We start from the raw sequence: 20,957 nt of genomic DNA, 5'->3' as shown, positions 1-20,957 counted from the left end.
TCTGCAATACTTTAAAACACTTGTAATCCCCTCTAAATAATTCCTATTACTTCTTAACCATGTCTCTCTCACTTTTATTTCTAAACTATTTTTAAACTCCAGTAATGCCTTGCGAAACTTCCAAACAAAGAAATAAAATAGCAGTAAAAAGGCAAAATAATAAAAAAAAAAACAAATGGCTAAAAACACAAATTGACTTTATTACACAAAAATCCAACTTGTAAGTACTTTCGTTCCCTTCATGGAACTTCTTCAGACCAAGTTGTATAATGAACAAACTTATTTAAATAATTAATAACAATAACATGTGACCCAAAGCACTTAATGCCGTAGCTCTTTCCTTCTAAGGACAACTTTAAAATTTTCCCTATCATTTAAACCATGGTGTACACATGCATTCAGCCTGATTTGCCAGCAATATTCTCTCCAATTCATCTTCTGCATCAAACCTATGATCAAAACCATTAATGTTTTTGCTTAACATGTTTTGCCAAGGCATTGCTTACATCAGTCTTGTCTACTGCTTTTATATGTTCATTCACTTAGTTGGATAATTCTCTAGTGGTTCTACCTATGTAGAATGCTGGACATAATTCACACAGAGCCATGTATACCACATATTTGGACCTGCAATTATATAAATTATTCAGTCTAATTTCAAAACTTCTTGCTGTCACTACAGCATTTTTAACTTTATGTTGACATAACTTACAACGGTTGCAACTTTTCATCCCCACTTCCAACACATCAGACATACTTGAGCATAAATTTATTTTCTTAAAAAGTCTTTTCAACTCTTTTAGACAAACACAGGGTCTCCCTGTGTAACATTTTTGGTTTCTTAAAAATTCATTAATAATCTCCAATTATTCCTGATTATTTTTTTTATTTTACTTTCATCTATTGAATTGTCTAAAACACATGCTAGGGGAAAATCCTTTTCATGTTCTTTTGACTTCCTATTTACATTTGCTACCTTATGTTCCCTTGCATTTTTTACTTCCATCCAAGAATTGTTAATGTCCGTGGGGGTACCCTCTTTCTTGAAATTTCCTTTTAAGTTCTTCACATTCTTTTTCAAAAAATACTGCCTCATCTGTTAACCTGCTTATTCTAGTGAATTGCTCCTTCACTATGTTTTTTTTCAGGCTAAACATGCTTTGGGTCACATGTTATTGTTAAGTATTTAAATAAGTGTGTTCATTATACAACTTGGTCTGAAGAAGTTCCATGAAGGGAATGAAGGCGCTTACCAGTTGGATTTTTGTGTAATAAAGTCAATTTGTGTTTTTAGCCATTCTTTTTTTTTTTTTTTTTTATTATTTTTTAAACTCCATTTTCATTTTATCCCACTCATGTGCTATCACTTCTGAAGAAATTTGTATCTTCTCTAATAAACAGTTTTTCCCTTAAATTGCTCCCTTTTTAACAAGTATGTTGGAGTGTACCACTGTCTGTCTTATTTTTACTTCATTATCCTGCATTTTTATCTGTGCATGTTCTCATGTAGTTATTAGATGTTTTTCAAAGGTTTCAATTAAATGCACACATTCTTGTGAAATATAATTTTATCTAGTCTGTCCCAGCTATTACACCTTGAAAACAGAGGTAATCCAGAGAGCTCGAGTGAAGTCTGGTATCCCACCTGTGACCTAGAGGGTGACATTACTAACAAGAAACAGAGTATAATGGATTAGCCCAGATGAAATCACTTTAGCTAGCATATCTAGGAGATACACTTTGATTACCATCCTTGTGGGAGGAATAGACACCTTGTTGAAGTTTCCAGTAGTTTATTCAGTTAAGCAGGTAGATAGACAAGTGTTCTTGTTCTAATGCATTACATTCAACGGGTCAGTTATTTAAAGGCAGTTATGGACAATGGTGGAAGGTTCCATGGGAGCTGATTGGGGGGTAGTCCGGGAGATGGAAAAACAAGGAGCCAATTACAAAGCTTAGAGGTTAGTTCCTTAGTTAAATATTCCTGAAAGACCTGTGAGGGTTTACCAGCTCAGCAGCCCATAGAACCTCACTCTTAGTTTTATTTTTATTTTTAACTATTAACAAACAAAGCATGACAGCACACTATGTGCTAGAACTATATTTAAAAAACACTTTCACTTGAGATTTATCAGGTCCATCTATTAGAGTGGTTTCCACTTTGGTAATTGAAAATGCCTGCTTTTACAAGCCTATCACTAGACTTTGTCTGTTTTGTAAAGCATGTAAAATGAGAGGCTGTGTCTGCATTCTCTTGTATAGCAGTAAAGGTTTACAATGCCTGCTTATAAGATGCTTATATATATGATTAATGTTACCAGTTCCCATTCCTCCTCATGATAAAGACAACCCTTATTATGTACAGGGGAGGTAGTCACTTAAAGCTACAGTAGGAGATTCCCATTTTTTAACAGTATGTGCTTTCAGAGAAATAGCATACAGTGGAAAACAAGTCACAGTTCTTATTTTTTTACAGAGCTCATGGATGTGCACAGGTAGGAGGAAAAAATAAAAAGTGAGTAAAGTTTGAGACCTCAGAACCTTTTGTGTGGACTTACTGTGCCCATGGTATAAAAATCCACCAAATGGTGAACTGCAGAGTATATAAACACTTTTAGAAAACATAAAAATCTCAGATCTTCATGGAGCGTAGGCAAACTATGCCTATGGTGTAAGGAATATAGCGGCATGGAGTGCTGCCCTAGCCCCGATATACCCTGACCCTGAGTAGCATCCTGCCCTCACCAAGAATGATACAATGGTATAAAGAAAAAAAATTATCAATTTCAACAATCGGCTAAGTTTCTGGTGCCATTCAAAGGGGATCCAGTGTCTATCCGCCTGGGATGACATGCTCGACAAGCCACGCTGCTTTGCTAGAGACTGCTTGCACCTGTCACCTTTAGGCTTTCGAATACTGGTCAAGGCTCTTGCCACCCCCATAGTGCCTTTTTTATGCAAGGCTCAGAAGACAAACCCACTGCCGTAAGTAGCACAAGTAACAAAAATCTGAGGGTAATGCTACTCAATGCCAGAAGTCTAAACCTCAAAATGCACGCACTTGAGGCACTCCTCAGTATGGAGAAAATCGATATCGGCCACAGAACCCCAACCGAAGTACAAAAGGCGGGGGAGTATCCATATTCATCAAGGATACCCACACCTCCAGGTTAGTGGCACAACACGATGCTTCAGAGATCATCCACGTGCAACTAACAATGGGCAAAACTGCAATTCAAATTGTAGCTTGCTACAGAACACCCACCATGTCCCAGGACCCCCATTCCGTGTTTCTGGAAACGGTAGGAAACATAAAGGTCCTACCAAACACCCTAATATTGGGTGATTTCAACTACCCAAACATTAACTGGGAGAACTACTCAAGTACTAACTCCTTTGCCCAACATTTCCTAGAATTTATAAACTCAAACACCCTGGATCAACTGGTCAACACTCCCACCAGAGGTGACAGCATATTGGAATTGGTCATCACCAACATGGGCGACCGGTGTTCCACACCAGAGGTCAACCTCTCGCTGGTTAGATCTGACCATAAACAAATCACTTTGGATATCCACATTCCGCCTCCATCCCCGGTTAAGGAAACCACAGTGAAAAACTTTTCAAAAGCAAACTTCACGTTACTTAAGACCGAGGTGGAAAGTTTCAAAGCCCCCATGCTAAAGGACAACGCTGTCCAAGCTGCAAAATCCTTTACTAATGCATTCTATGGGCAGCTACAAGAATGCATGGATCGTGCTATCCCAAGCAAAACCAAGACTCGCTCCTCCAAGAAAAGGAAACCAGTCTGGTGGACCCCTGCCGTAAACAAGCTATACAGTAGAAGGAGGAAACTAGTACAGAAGAGAGTAAAATCCCAAGAAGGGAAGACATCCCTGATCAGTATCAGCAAGAAACTACGATCCTTCATAAAATTGTCCAAGGCGAGCTTTGAAAGAAAAATTGCCAAGGACTCCAAAGATAACCACAAGGCATTCTTTAGCTATGTCAAGAATCTAAGTGGCAATGCTCAGATCTGCTCAGAGTTAATGCAGCATGGCACAAAATACACTGAACCAACCAATACTGCCAACATCCTAACAGGTTCAGTGCAAACTTCACTCCCCCTCTCACCCCCAAAATGGCCCATAACTATACCAGAAGAATGTAGAGCCCCTGAAATCACAGACTCTCAGGTTAAAACAGCCCTCTCCAAAGCAAAAAACATAGCATCAGTGGGACCGGACGGTGTCCCAGGCTGTGTCCTACACTAGCTCAAAGACAAACTAACCCGTCACCTAAACACACTGTTCAAACTCAGCCTCTCCACAGGCTACATACCCATAGAGTGGTGCACAGCAACAGTTATTCCGCTCCACAAAGGTGGAGCCACAACAGACCCCGGGAACTCTTGCCCTATAAGTCTGACTAGGTTGGTCTGCAAGGCTGTGGAGCGCATCATCATGGAACTCATTAACAAAGACATTGGGAACCTCCAAACACTGAACCCTACCCAGTTCATCTTTGTTAGGGGCAGATCATGCCTCCTAAACCTGGTGGACTTCTTTGAGACAGTTACCAAGGCTATAGATGAGGGAAAGGTGGTTACACACAGCATACCTAGACCTCACAAAGGCCTTTGACACCATTCCCCATTCTGGTATTATAGACAAACTCACCAGCTTGATCATAAACCCCTATGTCACAAGATGGGTTGCCAATTGGCTCACAGACAGAACCCACATGGTGAGAGTTGTGGGAACTAGGTCTGACTCTAAACCGGTTACAAGTGGCGTTCCAAAGGGCTCAGTCCTAAGACCCTTCCTGTTCGGCATATACTTCTCAGAGGCACAGGCAAGCACAGGAGGACTGTGGCTGGCCAAGTTCGCAGACGACTGCAAATTAGGGGCTGTAATTGACTCTCCGGCTGACACAGACATCCTCCAAAATGGTCTCACTGAGACGGATACCTGGTGTCAAAATCATGGCCTCAAGCTGAATGCCAAAAAGTGCATAGTCATCCCCTTTGGAAAAAACAAAGTACACACAAACTACCACATAGGTGGTAGCCCCCTAAATACGGAAAACGTAATAAGGGATCTGGGGACCCAAGTAGATAGTAATCTCTCCTTTGATAATCACATTGCCAAAGTGGATAGAAAATCCTTCTGTGTGGCCCATCTAATAACAAAAGGGTTTGCATCCAGATCAAAAGAGGTCATTGTGCCCCTCTATTCATCACTCATCAGACCCATCATAGAGTACAATGCCCCATTTGGGATGTACCTTACAAGACACGTGCAACAGCTGGAAAGACCACAGAAGTACCTCACCAAGAGGATCACTGGCCTCAAACAGATGCCCTATGCAGCTCGACTGAAGAAACTCCAGCTGTACTCGGTTGCATACTGCCTACTCAGAGGTGATCTCTGCCTGACATACAAGGCCATATCCAACCCAGAATTGATGGACGTGCTCCACCTAAAGAAAACCTTATCCCCTCGAGCCGCATGCTCTAAGGATCTAAGCCTCACCACAACAATAAATAGGACGTGCTGGAGGGATAGATTCCTGTCCCAGAGACTTCCTATGCTTTGGAACAAGATTTCAGTGTACATTAGGCAGACCTCCTCGCTAACACTTTTCAAGAGAAACCTCGATGAGTGGATGGGAAACAGAAAGTTTACCCTGGGAATCACTTCAGTGGCTCTGCTGGACAGAGGCACAGAGAACTAATCTAAGGGGGCGGCAAAAACCAACACATTCTGGCTAGGCTTATAAATGCCTTGGAGCAGATAGCCTAGTACCTACCTATGAACAACAGTTTTCATTGTACTGCAGATTATAGAAATTTTGTTAAATGGGTGCAGGCCCAGTGGCTACAGAATCTATACCTGGTTGCTGTGGGGTAGCTGCAGTGAGAGGTGGAATATTCTTGGTCCCAGAGCATGGTTTTAAGGCACTCCAGTCTGGGGACTTTTTCCTGAGTCTAGGAGTTACTGAGGGCTCTTCCGTTCAGATTTTTCCTCTTTCCAGGTTCCAGGTGGTAAAGTTAATACAAAAGAGGGCTTAGATACCTAGTGCCTGTCTAGGTAAAGGGCTGGAAACTGGGAAAAATCAGGGGGAAGGGCAGTTAACCAGTCTCCTGTGAGAGGGGCGTTGGGCCATGGAGTCCCGGGTGGGGTTAGATGATGTAAGAGGCTGATGTAATCAGTATGGGAGTGGGATGTCAATCAAACTGGAAGGCTAGAGTTTGGTCACCTTTTCTCACTATTAGCACCAAAGTCCCAAATCAGTAGTAGAGGAAAAAGAAAGTTCAAATAACTGAAATTTGCTGTTTGTGTGTGCACATCATGAGGTGAAAACTCTTTCAAACCCATGCCAGTTACTTATAGATTTGTACCCAAAGATTTCTTAAGCTCCATAATGGCAGTTTTTGGTGGAATGTAAATGCATGCCATGGGAATCCTCCTCCATTGCCATTGTCCCCTTGCTACTAGAGAGATACCATTTTTGTCTTTTTTTCCCCTCTTCTATCGCTATTGGAGCCACTCTTGCAATTAGTATAATTGCTTTCCTTTTCCTTTGTCCTTGATATTCTGTTGAATATCCATTCAGAAATCCTTTGTCAAATTTACATGCTCATTTACTTCCACATTTGTCTTTTGCAGCATTGCTATTTGCACTCTGCATTTCATAATACAATTCTGTACTCTTTTCTTTTTGTCTGTACCTGTAAGGACATCTACATTCCAAGATAATATTAGTAGCATAGTCGTTATAATAAAAAGCTATTGTTCCAACCTAATGCACATTCAAACAGTCATGTTTATTTCCAACTTTTGTTTTACATGCACACAGTAATGTATGCTGGTCTTTTATACAATTGTTTTTTATCTTTATTTAAACGTATACCAACATTTTCAAGACATGCTGTTTTAATGAAAACCATAAAACAAAAAGCTAAATATATTTTCAGAAAACCCCATCTTCTATCAGTTTATAGCAAACTCACAAAACTTTTGTAATCATCAGAAGATAGTTTAACCCTCCAGGTAGGAACGAATGCCACAAAATCCACAGCTGCACCCATGGGTATTACTTAACCTAAAATTAAGGTTACCCATGCTAAAGCACATGCTACTGCCCGTGTTCCCACTTCCACTGATTGCGGTCTGGTCTTTTCTTATCTCTGTCCCCTCACAGATGTAAAAAACATCTTGCATGCTTCCAGAAACCATTAACTTTTAGCCCTAAGAAAAAGTGCACTGGCTGTCTCTCAAAAAAAAAAAAAAAAAACTAAATTTGACACTGTTCTGTTAAGTGCATTAAAGTATTAAAGCTGCTAGTGAGGCTGCTGTCTTATTCACTTCCAGTAATTTCATTTTATTTTTCACAGAACTGCTTACCACAGTAACTTTGCATTTTGCATTTCCCTTAGCAAAGAATGCTCATTTTCATTGTCTATTTTGGCATATTACAGTACATACATACACACACACGACTAGAAACCTTTCATGTTTTTACACAACCTATGTGGTATGTTTCAGTCATCTGTTATGGTAGATTTACTCAACTCAAAAAAAAAATTTAGTGTGTGTGTGTCTGAAATGGCATAATTCTTAATACCTTAAGGATGAGAAGACTTTCAGTGCTCTTCCTTTGCTTTCAGAAAATAGAAAAGAGCATTCTTCCTTCAGGGTTTTTGTCTCAGTTGTTACAGCTCTCCTGAAACCTATTAGTAGTCAGAAGACTGACGACCTTAGCTTGAGTCTTAAATGCCCCTGTGTAATTCTGATGCTGAAACTGTTTTCCAAACTGACTGCATTCCACTGACATATATGTTGTTAAAAGTGCCAAGTAATTCTCACATGACATAGTTCATAAGAGAATAACAATCTCCTTTATTGCAAAGAAAGGCATGTACATGGAAGACTAGGACGTCAAGGTCCTGTCTCTTCAATTAGCAGAATCATATATTCTTTATAACTTTTCTGATTAAAAGAAACATTATTGTAACAACCACTGACTAATTAAAAACAAGCATTGTAGCATTAATTCTGCCAAGATCTCCTGACTCTGTTTGACTTTTTAGGCATGCGTTCCTAATTCCATAAATGAACTTTATGTAAAGAACGAATCTTTCAATACATTTGAAATGCTGTCATTTTTTTATATTTTGTAGGACATATGTCCTCAGATAATACTACAAAACACTCTGGAATCCATCTTGTAATGAAAGCATGTAAGAAATTTAAATGCGCGATCTAACATTTTTCCTTCTGTGTTTGCCTCACCATTTACAATGTCATGTGAAATTCTTATTTTCTGTTAAGGTGATGCATCCTGATGCAGTTTACGGCTGGAGGAGTTGTTTCTTTACATACATGCATTCTAGTCTGACATTGTCATTGACAGGATATGGACACCACTCTGAGCGATTGCAGGGTGTATCTTATATTCTTATAGCATAACCCCGGAGTGTGCAGCAAGAGGGTCTCTGGTTGAGTTATAGACTAGAGACCCTTCTTTGCAGAGTGTGCATATCATCCCTGTGTTTGCATGGGTTTCCTCCCACATCCCAAAAACATGCAGTATGTGGATTACTAACTCTAAATATGTCCATTAGTGCGTGTTAGGGAAGAAAGGCCTGGCAAATGTTTCCATTTCATACTTATTTTACTTATTTATTTTACATTTGTTGACCGGGAGACATCCGACTGAGCTACAGAATAGCCCCTTTTCAGCGGAGGCCCAGGGAGAAAAGCTTCAGGAACATTATACATTACAAACAGTTACAGATATAACAACATTTGTTTTAGCTGATATTTACAAATATTATTCAAGTTTTGCATTTTTATACATCTTTAATAATGCAGACTATATGTGAAAATGGAATAGAAATATTCATAACAGTCAAAGTATTATTATTATGAAGGCAATGGTTGTTTTTAACAGGTGATTTGGGGGGATGTAGGAAGGGTAGAGGTTAAGCTGAGGCATATGTAATGTTAGCTAGAAAGACACAGGCTTGGTTGGGAGGAAGAGATGGTTAGGAGGAATAGATGTGTTAGTGCAGAAGGAGGTTGAGCAATGTTTGGGGTACTGGATAGTTTATGGGTGGCTACAGTTTATGGTAGGTGAGTACAGGGGCAGGGCCAGAGTATTTTAAGTTTTCTTTGGTGGCTGTTTTGAATTGTTTAGGTTGTTTTATTGAAGTGGAAGCTTGTTCCATGCAATGGCAGGGTGATAGCTATATAAGTTACTACCCATTTTAGTTCCTAGGTTTGTGGATACAAAGCAAGCCTTTGTCAGAGCTGCGAAGTAATCTAGTGGGGGAGTAGTGAGATATAAAGGAGGATAGACTAGGACAGTAGTAAGGTTGATATAGTATAGAATGAATGATCTGAAGCTGAGAGAAGAAGCAAATTTGGTAGTTCCAGCCAGTTAAGAGTTTTAAAAGTATGTTGGGCAGAGAATCTTGCTGTCTTATTAAAGGTTGAGTTAAGTTTTTCTAGGAGTGAGGTGTTGAGGTTCGTGAGTATCTGAGAGCCATATAGTAGACTAGGTAATAAACAGGTATGAGAGAGTGTTACTTTAGCTTTGTAGATGAGAAACTTTCTATTTCTGTATAGGAGGCCTAATTTTTGATGAGTTGTCTTGATGCAGTTATTGAAGTGCAAGTTAAATATTACCTGATCATCTGTTGTGACACCTAGGAGTTTAGTGCTTGTTTCAGCTACTATAGGAGTCTTATTGAGAGATAGTATGGTAAAGGAGAATTTGAGATGGTTAAGCGTTTTTGGGAGAAAGAGTAAGATTTTTTTTTTTAGGGTTTTGGATTAGCTGGTTGTTGGTGCGCCATGTTTCCACAGAGGTAAGAGCAGCCTGAGTTTTAGAGATGAGATCAGAGGGAGAATCAGTGATGGTAATCACCGTGGAATCATCTTCATATTGTACAAAAGATGACTGAGGGCAAGAATATATAGAGTAGATTTGTAAACATGTTAAATAGCAGTGGACCTAATATGGAACGTTGGGGAATGCCCATTTTTATGGGGAGGGAGTGGGGGAGAGTGCTGAGAGCCATTTCACAGATTGTAATCGATCAGAGAGAGAGAGATGGAAAACCAAGTGACAGTAGTTGGGGAGAAGTTAAGATTAGTCAATTTAGCCAGAAGTAAAGAATATGATACCGTATTAAAGGCTTTAGAAAAGTCCAGAAGTAAGCAGGAGACAAGTTTTTTGCTATCACGAGCCAGAGATATGGTGTTAGCAGAGGAGATTAAGGCAGTAGTTGTACTGTGTTTGTGGCGGAATCCATGCTGAGTAGGAATAAGTAGAGCTTCCTGTAGTAGATATTGCAGAGTTTGCTTATGAATACATTTTTCAAGTAATTTAGAAAGAGGTGACAGGATGAATATAGGTCTAAAATTGGAGATGTCTAGAGAATGTCCATCTTTGTGGATAGGTAATATGCAAGATTCCTTCCAGATCGATGGAAATATAGACACTGTTGATAGAGTGGTTAATCAAGATAGATACAGGAAAGGCAAGACTGTTAGCTGCTAGCTGAAGGAAGAATGAAGGAATGTTGTCAGCAGAAGGTGAGGAAGGTTTTAATTTGTAGATTAGAGATTTGATGTAAGTAGTAGATACAGGTTTAAAAAAAACAAGATTTAAAGGAGTTCGGACTAGATGGTAGGATAGAGTGATTAGGATCTTTAGGCAGAGGGGAGTTTGGATTAATCATCTTTGTTACAGATTCCATAAAGGAGGAGCTGAAGACAGTACCAGTGTCTTCTGGTGTCCTATTTGGGTAGCGATTAGGGGAGGAAGTATTACCAGGATTTGGTTGATTGAGTTCCAGAATTTTTTTGGGTCAGATTTTAGAGTAAAAATTATTTTTGTCTTTAGCAATGTGTTTTTTTTGTGTGGTTTCTAAGTTCTCTCTATTTTTGCCAGCCAGCGTCAAGTTTGTATTTTTTTCAAGTTTTCCATAGCCTGTCCCCATTTCTCATAAGGGTGCGGGTTGCCTTGGTGAGCCATGGGGATACCTTGGATTTAATTCTTATAGTACGATAGGGTGCAAGGAAGTTTAATAGACAAATAAATATGGGGTTAAAATAAAATATTGTACTGCTTCATCCAGAATGAGCTTGTTAAGGTGATTCCAGTTAATTCTAGGGAGAAGGATGTTAAAAGTGTCAGGAAAGAAGTTGGATAGTTTTCGACAAGTTATGTATCTATGAGGCCTGTTATAGTGGAATCTAGTAACTTTTATGGGAGAATGATCACTAAGGGAGTTAGAAAGGGTTTCTGGGTTATGACATATAGTAGGATCAGATACTAGTATCTAGTCTGTTGGAGAGCTAGAGATTTGTGAGTTATGGTGAGTAGGTTCAGATATTAGTTGTGTAAGCCATGTAGGTTGATGTAAGAGGTAGAGTTAGGGTCATTTAGAGCTAGCCAATTTATGTTTACATCACCAAGGAGTATAGTTTCATTCAAATAGTTTGCTATAAGATAAGAGAGAGAGTTTTCAAGCACAGGAGTATTATTCCCTGAAGGAATATAGATGGCAACAACTGTGATGGTAATGAAGTTAAGTTTAAAGTTGGCCACCAGGATTTCGACTTGTGAGAAAGTTGGGATTGGTTCATTAATAAGAGTAAGGGAAGATGGTTTGAATAGATAATAGCAACCCCACCCCCTTTCTTTTTTGGGCGATCGAGACAGAGTATATTATACCCAGGGGGGAGAATGTCTCTATCTGGGCTATGTGGTTTCAGCCAGGTTTCAGTAAGAGTGATTACATCTGGGGTGTGGTTAGCAACCCAGGCATGGAATTCACTGGTTTTGTTGAGTATGCTTCTAATATTCATTGAATAGAAAGAGATGTGCTTTTCAGGTTGGGTAAGGAGATATTGGTGAGAAGAGGTGGTCTTATTGGAGAGGGATGCTGTGACAGGTCCTGGATTGGGATGAGTATCTCCTGATAGGAGTAGAGTTATAGGGAGACAGGAAGACTTAAGTTAGTGTTGGTAGTTGAAGAGGTATTCTATTTTAGATTTAGAATGTATAGTGCAAGAAGAGGGTATTTTGATTTTGGGGAGAGGAGTATTTTGGGGGAATTAAGGATGAGGAAATGTTAGTTATCATTGACGCGTCACAGCAAGAGGTTCTCCGGTTCGATCCTTGGCTGGGGTGCCTTCTGTGCGGAGTCTGCATGTCCTGCCTGTGGTTGCATGGCTTTCTTCCGGGTGCTCCGGTTTTCTCCCACATCCCAAAGACATGCTGTAGGTGGATTGGGCACACTAAATTGGCCCTAGGCATGAGTGAGTGTGAGTGAGTGAGTGTGTGAGTGAGTGAATGTGAGTGAGTGACTGAGACTGTGTGTGACTGTGACTGTGTGTGAGTGAGTGACTGAGTGACTGTGTATGTGTGAGTGAGTGACTGCGTGTGTGACTGCGTGTGTGACTGTGTGTGAGTGTGTGTGTGTGACTGTGTGTGTGTGTGACTGTGTGTGTGTGTGACTGTGTGTGTGTGACTGTGACTGTGTGTGTGTGTGAGTGACTGTGTGTGTGTGTCTGAGTGACTGTGTGTGTGTGTGTGACTGTGTGTGTGTGACTGTGTGTGAGTGTCACTGTGTGTGTGCGTGTGTGTGTGTGTGTGAATGTGTGTGAGAGCGTGTGCGCGTGTGTGAGAGCGTGTGTGTGAGAGCGTGTGTGTGAGAGCGCGTGTGTGTGAGAGCGCGTGTGTGTGAGTGCGTGTGTGTGAGAGTGTGTGTGAGAGTGTGTGTGTGAGTGCGTGTGTGAGTGCGTGTGTGAGTGCGTGTGTGAGTGCTTGAGTGTGAGTGTGCGCGAGTGTGAGTGTGAGTGTGCGCGAGTGAGAGTGTGCGCGAGTGTGAGTGTGCGCGTGTGTGTGTGTGTGTGTGTGTGTGTGCACCTTCTGTGGAAGGTTGTGCGCCGGGCTGGCAACTCGACATCGTAAAAACTCCACTGCCAATCATGACAGGTGATCCGTTGTGACGACCCCTAACCGGGGAAAAGCCAAAAGAAGAAGGATGAGGAAATGTTTATGGATTGTTGTGGAGAGAAGATATAGCCTTGAGAATTTGTAGGGCTATTGTTGACTGGAGTTATATAAGGATGAAGGGTAGTCAGTGTTGTAAGGAGAAGTGATGGAGGAAGGTAGAAAATAGTATAAGATGAGATGGTCATATTGAAAGATAGGAGAAGTCGGTTGTTTTTGAGAAAAAACAATTTGTAGAGTGTTAGGAACATTTGTGAGTAGAATTGAGGTAGTAGGCAGTAGGGAGTTTTACAGAAAGTATGAAGAGATTAGGTTATATGAGGTTCCTGATGATAGTAGTGAGAATGAAGAGGGAATAGAAGAGTGAGTGGTTAGGATGACAGGAAGGGGGTGTGATTTAGGGCTGTGGGTGTGTCTGGGGATAAGTATGTACTCCGAAAGCCCGAGTTGCTAAGGAACAAGTAGACAATCAGTCACAGATCAAAATATCGTAGCAGAGGAGTAGAGGAAGGTCATGTAGTTAGGTAGAAAGCAGCAGAGACAACGGAAGTAGTAGCAACAAGATACCCCCAGAGTGAGGGTAGTACAGAGGATAGAAGAGAGTGGAAAAGATACTTCAGATTAGCAGTAAAAGGAAAGTTGAGTGATTAAAACAGAGGGAGTTTTGTAACAGGTTCCTAATAAAAAAGCAGGGTAGGAAGCAGACATGAAAACAAAGCAACTGGGATAGAGCCAGCTATAGTGACAGAAACAGTGTGTGGGGGGTTTGCTGCTGGTGACCCAAGTAGAAAGCTAAAAAAAAGTCTAACCAATGTAACTGGTATAAAGTCACAATGCTGTACTAAAAAGTGGGCACCAACTGTACATTATTTCTTTCCTTTTTTTTTTTTTTTTTTTAATTCTGTATTGGAGTGGTTGTGTTCCTGGTCAGTGCAGGAAAGAGTGAGTTACGAGAGGTCAGAGACTTCCCAACTGGGCAGTTTCAGTGGCCATATTAAGCAGTGGGAAGGAGAAGGCTATAAGGATAGAGAAAGAGGTAAAATTAATGAGAAAGCAGTACCTAGACTAGAGTAAAGCCAGCAGTATCAAAAGTCACAATCCTAGTACAGAGTTTATGTAACAGTTTTAAATCAATATACAGACTGAGATTGTGTAGCGGCATAATATTATAGACAAGTAAAATTATGTCCCTGAAACATTAGCAGCAGTATAGGTTAATATATGGAAGGACTGCAACTTTAATGCCGCAGCTGAGTGAAATTAAAAGCTACATTCGGAACTTCAATATCGTGTAGAACCAAGCAAAGCAGGACCTGTTACAGAGGCAGGTACAAGTAAGCAGCAGAATATCATTCACAATTATCAGCTAACAACAGGGATGTCAACCATAATTTACTACCAGGCGCAGCTATGCTACACAACTGCACTGAAAATTAAAAATAAGCCTAGTCGCTATTACATGCAGTTCTATATATCCACTTTACCAAGGTCACTTTACAGAAGTGCATATAAGTGATTAGATGGTACTACAACTCAATACACTGTTTAATCATGCAAACATTGCTGTTGGTAAATAAGTCAAAATTTGTTTATAGGCAAACGAATAATACTGTTTTACATGTTGGGACTATTCTAGATTTCAATTTCATAGTCTTATGTACAGTGAAAGCAGTACAAAAAAAACCCTCAAACTATTACTTACACAGTCATAACAATGCTACAAACAGGGAGACGTAGCAGCAAGGGCAAGAGCTAGGGTTCAAAGATGGCGCCTTGAAACTCAGAAGCCAATAAAACCTCCATTCATAATTTCATAGGGAGGTGCTAAGCTATTGGCCCTAGGGCCTATGTAAGCCTAGCCAAGAAGGTACCCTGGCTTTCGCCACCCAAGAAAATTATTCTCCTGTGCCATGGTCGAGCAGAACCACAGAAGTGATCCCCAGGATGAATTTCCTATTTCCCATCCAATCATCAAGATTTTTCTTGGAGTGCTAATGAGGAGCTTTGTTTGATATAGATAGGTAGTTTGTTGCAGAGTATGGGAAGTCTCTGGGATAGGAATCTATCCCTCCAGCATGTTCTATTTACTGTGGTGACAAGGTTTAGGTCCCTAGACCATGTAGCTCAGAGGAATTGGGATTTCTTTAAGTGGAGCATGTCCAACAGCTCTGGGTTTTTGACATAGCTTTGTATGTTAGGCAGAGATCACTTCTGAGTAGGCGATATGCGACAGAGTAAAGCTGGAGATTTTTGAGACTGTCTGCATAGGGCATCTGTTTGAGGCCATTAATCCTCTTTCTTTGGTATTTCTGCAGTCTTTCCAGTTGTTGTAGATGTCTTGTGAGGTACATACCAAAAAAGGCGTTGTACTCTATAATGGGTCTAATGAGTGACGAGTAGAGGGGAACAATGACCTCTTTTTTTCCCTGGATGAGAAACCTTTTCTGATGAGGTGTGCCACGTAGAAGGATTTCCTGACTACTGTGGCAATGTGATCATCAAAGGAGAGATTACTGTCCACCTGTGTCCCAAGGTCTCTTATCACACTTTCGGTGTTAAGTTTACTACCGCCTATGTGGTATTTCATGGGTACAGAATTTTTACAGAAGGGGATGACAATGCACTTTTTGGCACTGAGCTTGAGGCCATGGTTTTGACACCAGGCATCTGTCTCAGTGAGGCCCTTTTGTAGGATGTCCACATTGTTAGGAGTTTCGATTATTGCTCCTAGTTTGCAGTCTTCTTCAAAACTTTGTTAGCCAAAGACCTTCTGTGTTAGCCTGTACTTCAGAGAAGTAGATAAACAGGATAGGACCCAGGACTGAAGCCTGTGGTACTCCACTTGTCAGTGGTCTGAAGTTGGATTTGGAGTCAGCTACTTTCACAGTGTGGGTTCTGTCAGTGAGCCAGTTGGCAACCCGTCTTGTGACTTGGGGATTTATACCTAGTTTAGTGAGTTTATCTATAATTCCAGAGTGGGAGATGGTGTCAAAAGCCTTGGCAAGATCTAGATAGGCTGTGTGAACCACCTTACCCTTGTCTTCGGCTTTGGTGACTGCTTCAAAGAAATCTATCAGGTTTATGAGACATGATCTGCCTTTTACAAACCCGAACTGGGTGGGGTCCAGAGTTTTGAGATTACCAGTGTCTTTGTCTATAAGTTCCATGATGATTTGTTCCATGGCCTTGCAGACCAGGCTCATCAAGCAAATGGGATGGTAGTTCCTAGGGTCCGTGGTGGCTCCCCCTTTGTGGAGTGGGATAACCGTCGCTCTGCGCCATTCAGTGGGCACAAAGCTTGAGGTGAGGCTATGATTGAACATGTTACTTAGGTGGGGTGCCAGTTCGCTCTGTAGTTTGTGTAGAACGCAGCCTGGGATGTTGTCAGGTCCCATGGATGCTGTGGTTTTGGCTTTGGAGAGTGTGGTTTTTACCTGTGCAGCCATGATTGCAGGAACTTTGCATTCTTCCGGTATAGAGATGGGCCCTTTAAGGGGTGAGGGGGTAAAGTTAACACTGAACCTATCTGCCAGGATGTTGGCATTATCACTTGGTTCTGTATAATTAGTACCATTGTTCTGTAACTCAGCAGATTTGAGTGTTGCCATTGAGATTCTTGACATAGCTATAGAATGCTTTGTGGTTGTCTTTAGAATCAGTGGCAGTTTTGTTTTCGTAACTAGCTTTGGAGGGTTTAATGAGGGATCTCCGCTTCTTACTGAGGCTGACCAGGGAGTTCCTCCAATCATGAGATTTTAGTCTTTTTTGCAACAGTTTTTTTCTTCTGTTGTAGAGTTTGTTTATGGCAGAGGGCTACCAGATTTGGCTTCATTTTTTTGGAGGATAGCATCTTAGTTCTATTAGGGATAACATGATCCATGCACTCGTGTAAGTGCTTATAAAGTGCAATTGTGTAGGATTCAGCAGTCGTACCTCTATTGTCCGTCTGCATGGGTGTCGTGAAGTTTGCCACTTCTGTCTTAAGAAGCGTGAAGTTGGCTTTGAAGACATTTTTTACGGTAGTTTCTTTAATGGGGGGTGGGGTTGGGATGTGGATGCCTAGGGTTATTAGCTTGTGGTCGGATCTGACCAATGAGGAATTGATCTTTGGTGTGGAACACCGGTCAGCCATGTTGGTAATGACCAGATGTAGGATATTGCTGCCCCTGGTGGGGGTGGTGGATAAGTTGATCCAATGCATTGGAATTTATGAATTCCAGAAAACGTTGAGCAAAAGAGTTGGCACATGAGTAGTTTTCCCAGTTAATGGTGGGGTAATTGAAATTACCTATTATTAGGGTGTTGGCTTGTACCCTAATATTTTCCAGTGTATCTAGGAATGAGGAGTGGGAATCCTAGGGCATGGTGGGGGATCTGTAACAAGCTACAATTTGGATTGCGGTCTTGCCCTAGAGTAAGTTGCACTTGGATAATCTCGGATGTATTATGCTGAGCAACTAGCCTGGAGGTGTGGGTATCCTTAATAAATATGGACACTCCTTTGCCATTAGTGTTTCGGTCCAGGTTTGGTGGCCGAAAGGTGTGGTATGAATTATAGCCTGGTAATTCAGGGGTGCTCTCTGGAGCCTTGAACCAGGTCTTTGACACTGCACAGATGTCGATGTTCTCCATTTTAAGGAGTGCCTCGATTGAGTGCATTTTGAGGTTTCGACTTCTAGCATCAAGTAGTATTATACTCAGATTTTGCTTGGCTGTACCTGTTACGGTAGTAAATTTGTCATTTTAATCTTACCTAAAAAAGGCACTATAGGGGTGGCAAGAGCCTTAGCAAGTATCCAGAATCCCAAGGGTGACAGGTGCAGGCCATCTTTGGCAAAGCATCATGGTTTGTCGATCATGTCATCCCAGGCAGACAGATACTGGATCCCCTTAGAATGACACCAGCCAATTGTTGAAGTCAGTCTTTTTGTCCTTGTACTGTGGTATCATTCTGGGTGATGGCAGGATGCTACTCAGGGCTAGTGTCATACCTACCTGGGCTACAAGATCTGAGAGCTCCTCTACGTCTCTTTTCATGTAGTCCATGGAAGTACGTCTGAGGTCATTTACACCAACATGGACAATCACAGAGTCATATTTGTACTTGTTGCGGAATGACCTGAGTGCGTGCATTGTGGTGGATCCTGGCACTTGACAGGCAGCTGACAGTAACTTTCTCCTTCTTTAGCCTGGTGAGTGGAACATCAGTGTGCCTGGGTATAGAGTCACCTATGACTTGAGTGTTGGGTACGTTGTTATGCCTTATGGGCTGTGGTTGAGTGGCACACTTGAGTTAGTGGGCTATGTGTCATTTGGGTTGTTTTGGGGGGGTGGAGGTTGCATGTATTTCTGCTTTGGAGGGCTCTGTTGCTTGGGCAGATTTTTATTAAGAGCCTTCGTGAATGTAGATTTGTGTTTTATGTTTCTGTGTGTGTGTTTTGGTGGTGTAGGTTTTGAGGGACTAAGTGATGTGTGGTGTGGTGCAAGTGTTTACCTTCTCCTCTTGACCGTCTAGTCCAGTCTTGGGTGAAGAGAGCTTTGCTTCCAGTTTGGCTATATAAGTGCATCTCTCACAGGTTGTAGTGTTTGGTGGTAGGAGTAGAGGGTTGTCTGTGTACATGAGGTAATTGCTACATTGCCTCAAGATGCCCAGATTCTTCAGGTAGACAGGAGAAAACACTGGGAGCTGACCCTTAGACATGCCTAGATAGGTGCTTATTTATTAAGTACTAAAACTGTTTTCCTGTAAATAAGTGAGGAAAGTTGAGTGCTGTAGTAATTAGTAGCTTATTTAATGCTTACAACGAGTTCTGAACAAGTGCTGAAGTCAAAGAAACAGATTTGAGTTTTAAAACTAAAAAAAAAACTGACTAGTTCTAAGGGAAACTTTGAAGAGCAGATTTTATGGGGCCGGGAATAGTTCAACCCTAACTAAGCGGCGGTGCATAAAGTGTATTTTTTTTAATAGTAGCAAATGAGAAAACTGATTTAAACAAATTAACCAATAAGAGCTAAAAACTGAGCCCTGTTACAGCAGTCTTCGATCAGACAAATTCTAACTGCACACTCCTGCCACTAGGGTGTAAGGGAACCTTCTCCAAAAAAGATGCCTGGTTTAGTGCTCAAGTTATACAAACAAAGCTAGATTCAGCAGGCCTGAATCTAGTCTGTGCTACAGCAAACAAGGTGTACCAATTTAAGAAAGAAACAGTTCAAATAAGCAGACACAATAAGCCTCTAACGAGAAACTCCCAGCTCAGAAGGGCAGAATCTACCCTCTCTGCCCACAAGAGTGCAGACCACACCTTCTTAATGTAAAATAACTGGCCCAAAGTCCAAGTGCTTAAACCAGAATTGACAGACTTTTAGAGTAACAGACACTAAGCCTTCCATCAGCTACTCCCAACTTAGAAGGATGTAAGCTACCTGTTCTTCCTGCCACAACAGTGCAGATCACAAACCTTCTTAATGTAAAACAACTGGTTTGAGACCCAAATGTGTAAACCAAAAGCTTAGATTAACAGTTACAATTTAATCAGGCTACTAACGAGCACTAATAAATGCAGCAGAATAAATGCAATTAAGTACTTTTTAGAACAGGCAGCAAAAGCAAAATAAAGTAATGAAGTAGGTAGAAACACAGATACAGTAAACACAGCAGTTCCAGAAGTTGAGTAAGAAGGGGGGAGGTATTGAACAGATTCATGCAGGGGAATGACCAGGAGCTACTCCCAAGTCCCGAGTTACTAAGGGAAGAGTAGACAGTCACAGATCAAAACAGAGCAGCAGAGTAGTAGAGGAAAGGTCATGTAGTTAGGTAGAAAGCAGCAGGGATGACAGAAATCGTAGCAGCAAGATTCCCCCAGAGTGAGGGTAGTACAGAGGATAGGGAAGAGTGGAAAAGATCCTTCAGATTAGCAGTAAAAGGAAAGCTGAGTGATTAAAACAGAGGGAGTTTTGTAATAGGTTCCTAATAAAAAAGCAGGGTAGGAAGCAGACATGAAAACAAAGCGACTGGGTTAGGCCCAGGTGTAGAGAGAGAAACAGAGTGTGGGGGGTTTGCTGCTGGCGACCCAAGTAGGAAGCTAAAAAAAGGTCTAACCAGTATAACTGGTATAAAGTCACAATAGTGTACTAAAAAGTGGGCAGCAACTGTACATACTTTATTCCTTTTTTTTTATTCTATATGGGAGGGGTTGTGTTCCTGGTCAGTGCAGGAAAGGCTGAGTTGTGAGAGTTAAGAGACTTCCAGTTGGACAGTTTCAGTGGTCAGGTTAAGCACTGGGAAGGTGAAGGTTTATTTATTTCCTTTTTTTTTTTTTAAATTCTGTATTGGAGTGGTTGTGCTCCTGGTAAGTGCAGGAAAGACTGAGTTGCGAGAGGTAAGAGAATTCCGGCTGGACAGTTTCAATGGCCAAATTAAGCAGTGGGAAGGAGAGGGTTTATTCCTTTCCCTTTTTTTTATTCTATATTGGAGCGGTTGTGTTCCTGGTCAGTGCAGGAAAGACAGATTTGCAAGAGATAAGAAAGAGACTTCCAGCTGGACAGTTTCAATGGCCAAATTAAGCAGTGGGAAGGAGGAGGACAGGCATAAGAATGCTACGAACAGGGACGCACAGCAGCAGGGCAAGAGGTAGGGTTCCTAGCAAACTCTGTAGATGGCTTCAGCTGTTCAGGGGGTTACTGTGAGTTAATTTCACTTGACGCCACTGGATTTGTGTACAAGTTTGCTAGCCCTTTTAGTGTGTGAGAAATCGCACGTATATTTAAAAATTCTAATGTGAAGTTTGAACTAAGTCTAAGAATGGCTACAGGTCCTTTTTGTGTGATCATTTCTTAATGTAAACTCCTTTTTTTCAGGTTCGAAGTAAACTTTCTCAGCTTCAAGAAATGCAAGAAGAAGTGAATAAAAATATTGAACA

At 41.2% G+C, this 20,957-nt stretch overlaps 1 protein-coding gene across 2 annotated transcripts in view; it reads left to right on the top strand.

The window, feature by feature from the left end:
- EPS15L1 (epidermal growth factor receptor pathway substrate 15 like 1) overlaps positions 1 to 20,957 on the top strand; it is a 3,892,050-nt gene that overhangs the window by 2,041,241 nt on the left and 1,829,852 nt on the right. For both annotated transcript variants that reach the window (XM_044090736.1, XM_044090735.1), the window contains one exon: positions 20,896 to 20,957. This exon is cut by the window's right edge and continues 97 nt beyond it. In XM_044090736.1, coding sequence (XP_043946671.1) covers positions 20,896 to 20,957 — 62 coding nt within the window. The remainder of the gene's footprint in view (positions 1 to 20,895) is intronic.

The sequence above is a fragment of the Protopterus annectens genome, chromosome 13.part0 (assembly GCF_019279795.1).
Source record: "Protopterus annectens isolate FY-2018-M chromosome 13.part0, PAN1.0, whole genome shotgun sequence".
NCBI lineage: Eukaryota > Metazoa > Chordata > Ceratodontiformes > Protopteridae > Protopterus > Protopterus annectens.
The sequence above is the reverse complement of the archived record's forward strand: the minus strand, read 5'-3'. Positions and strand labels throughout refer to the sequence as shown.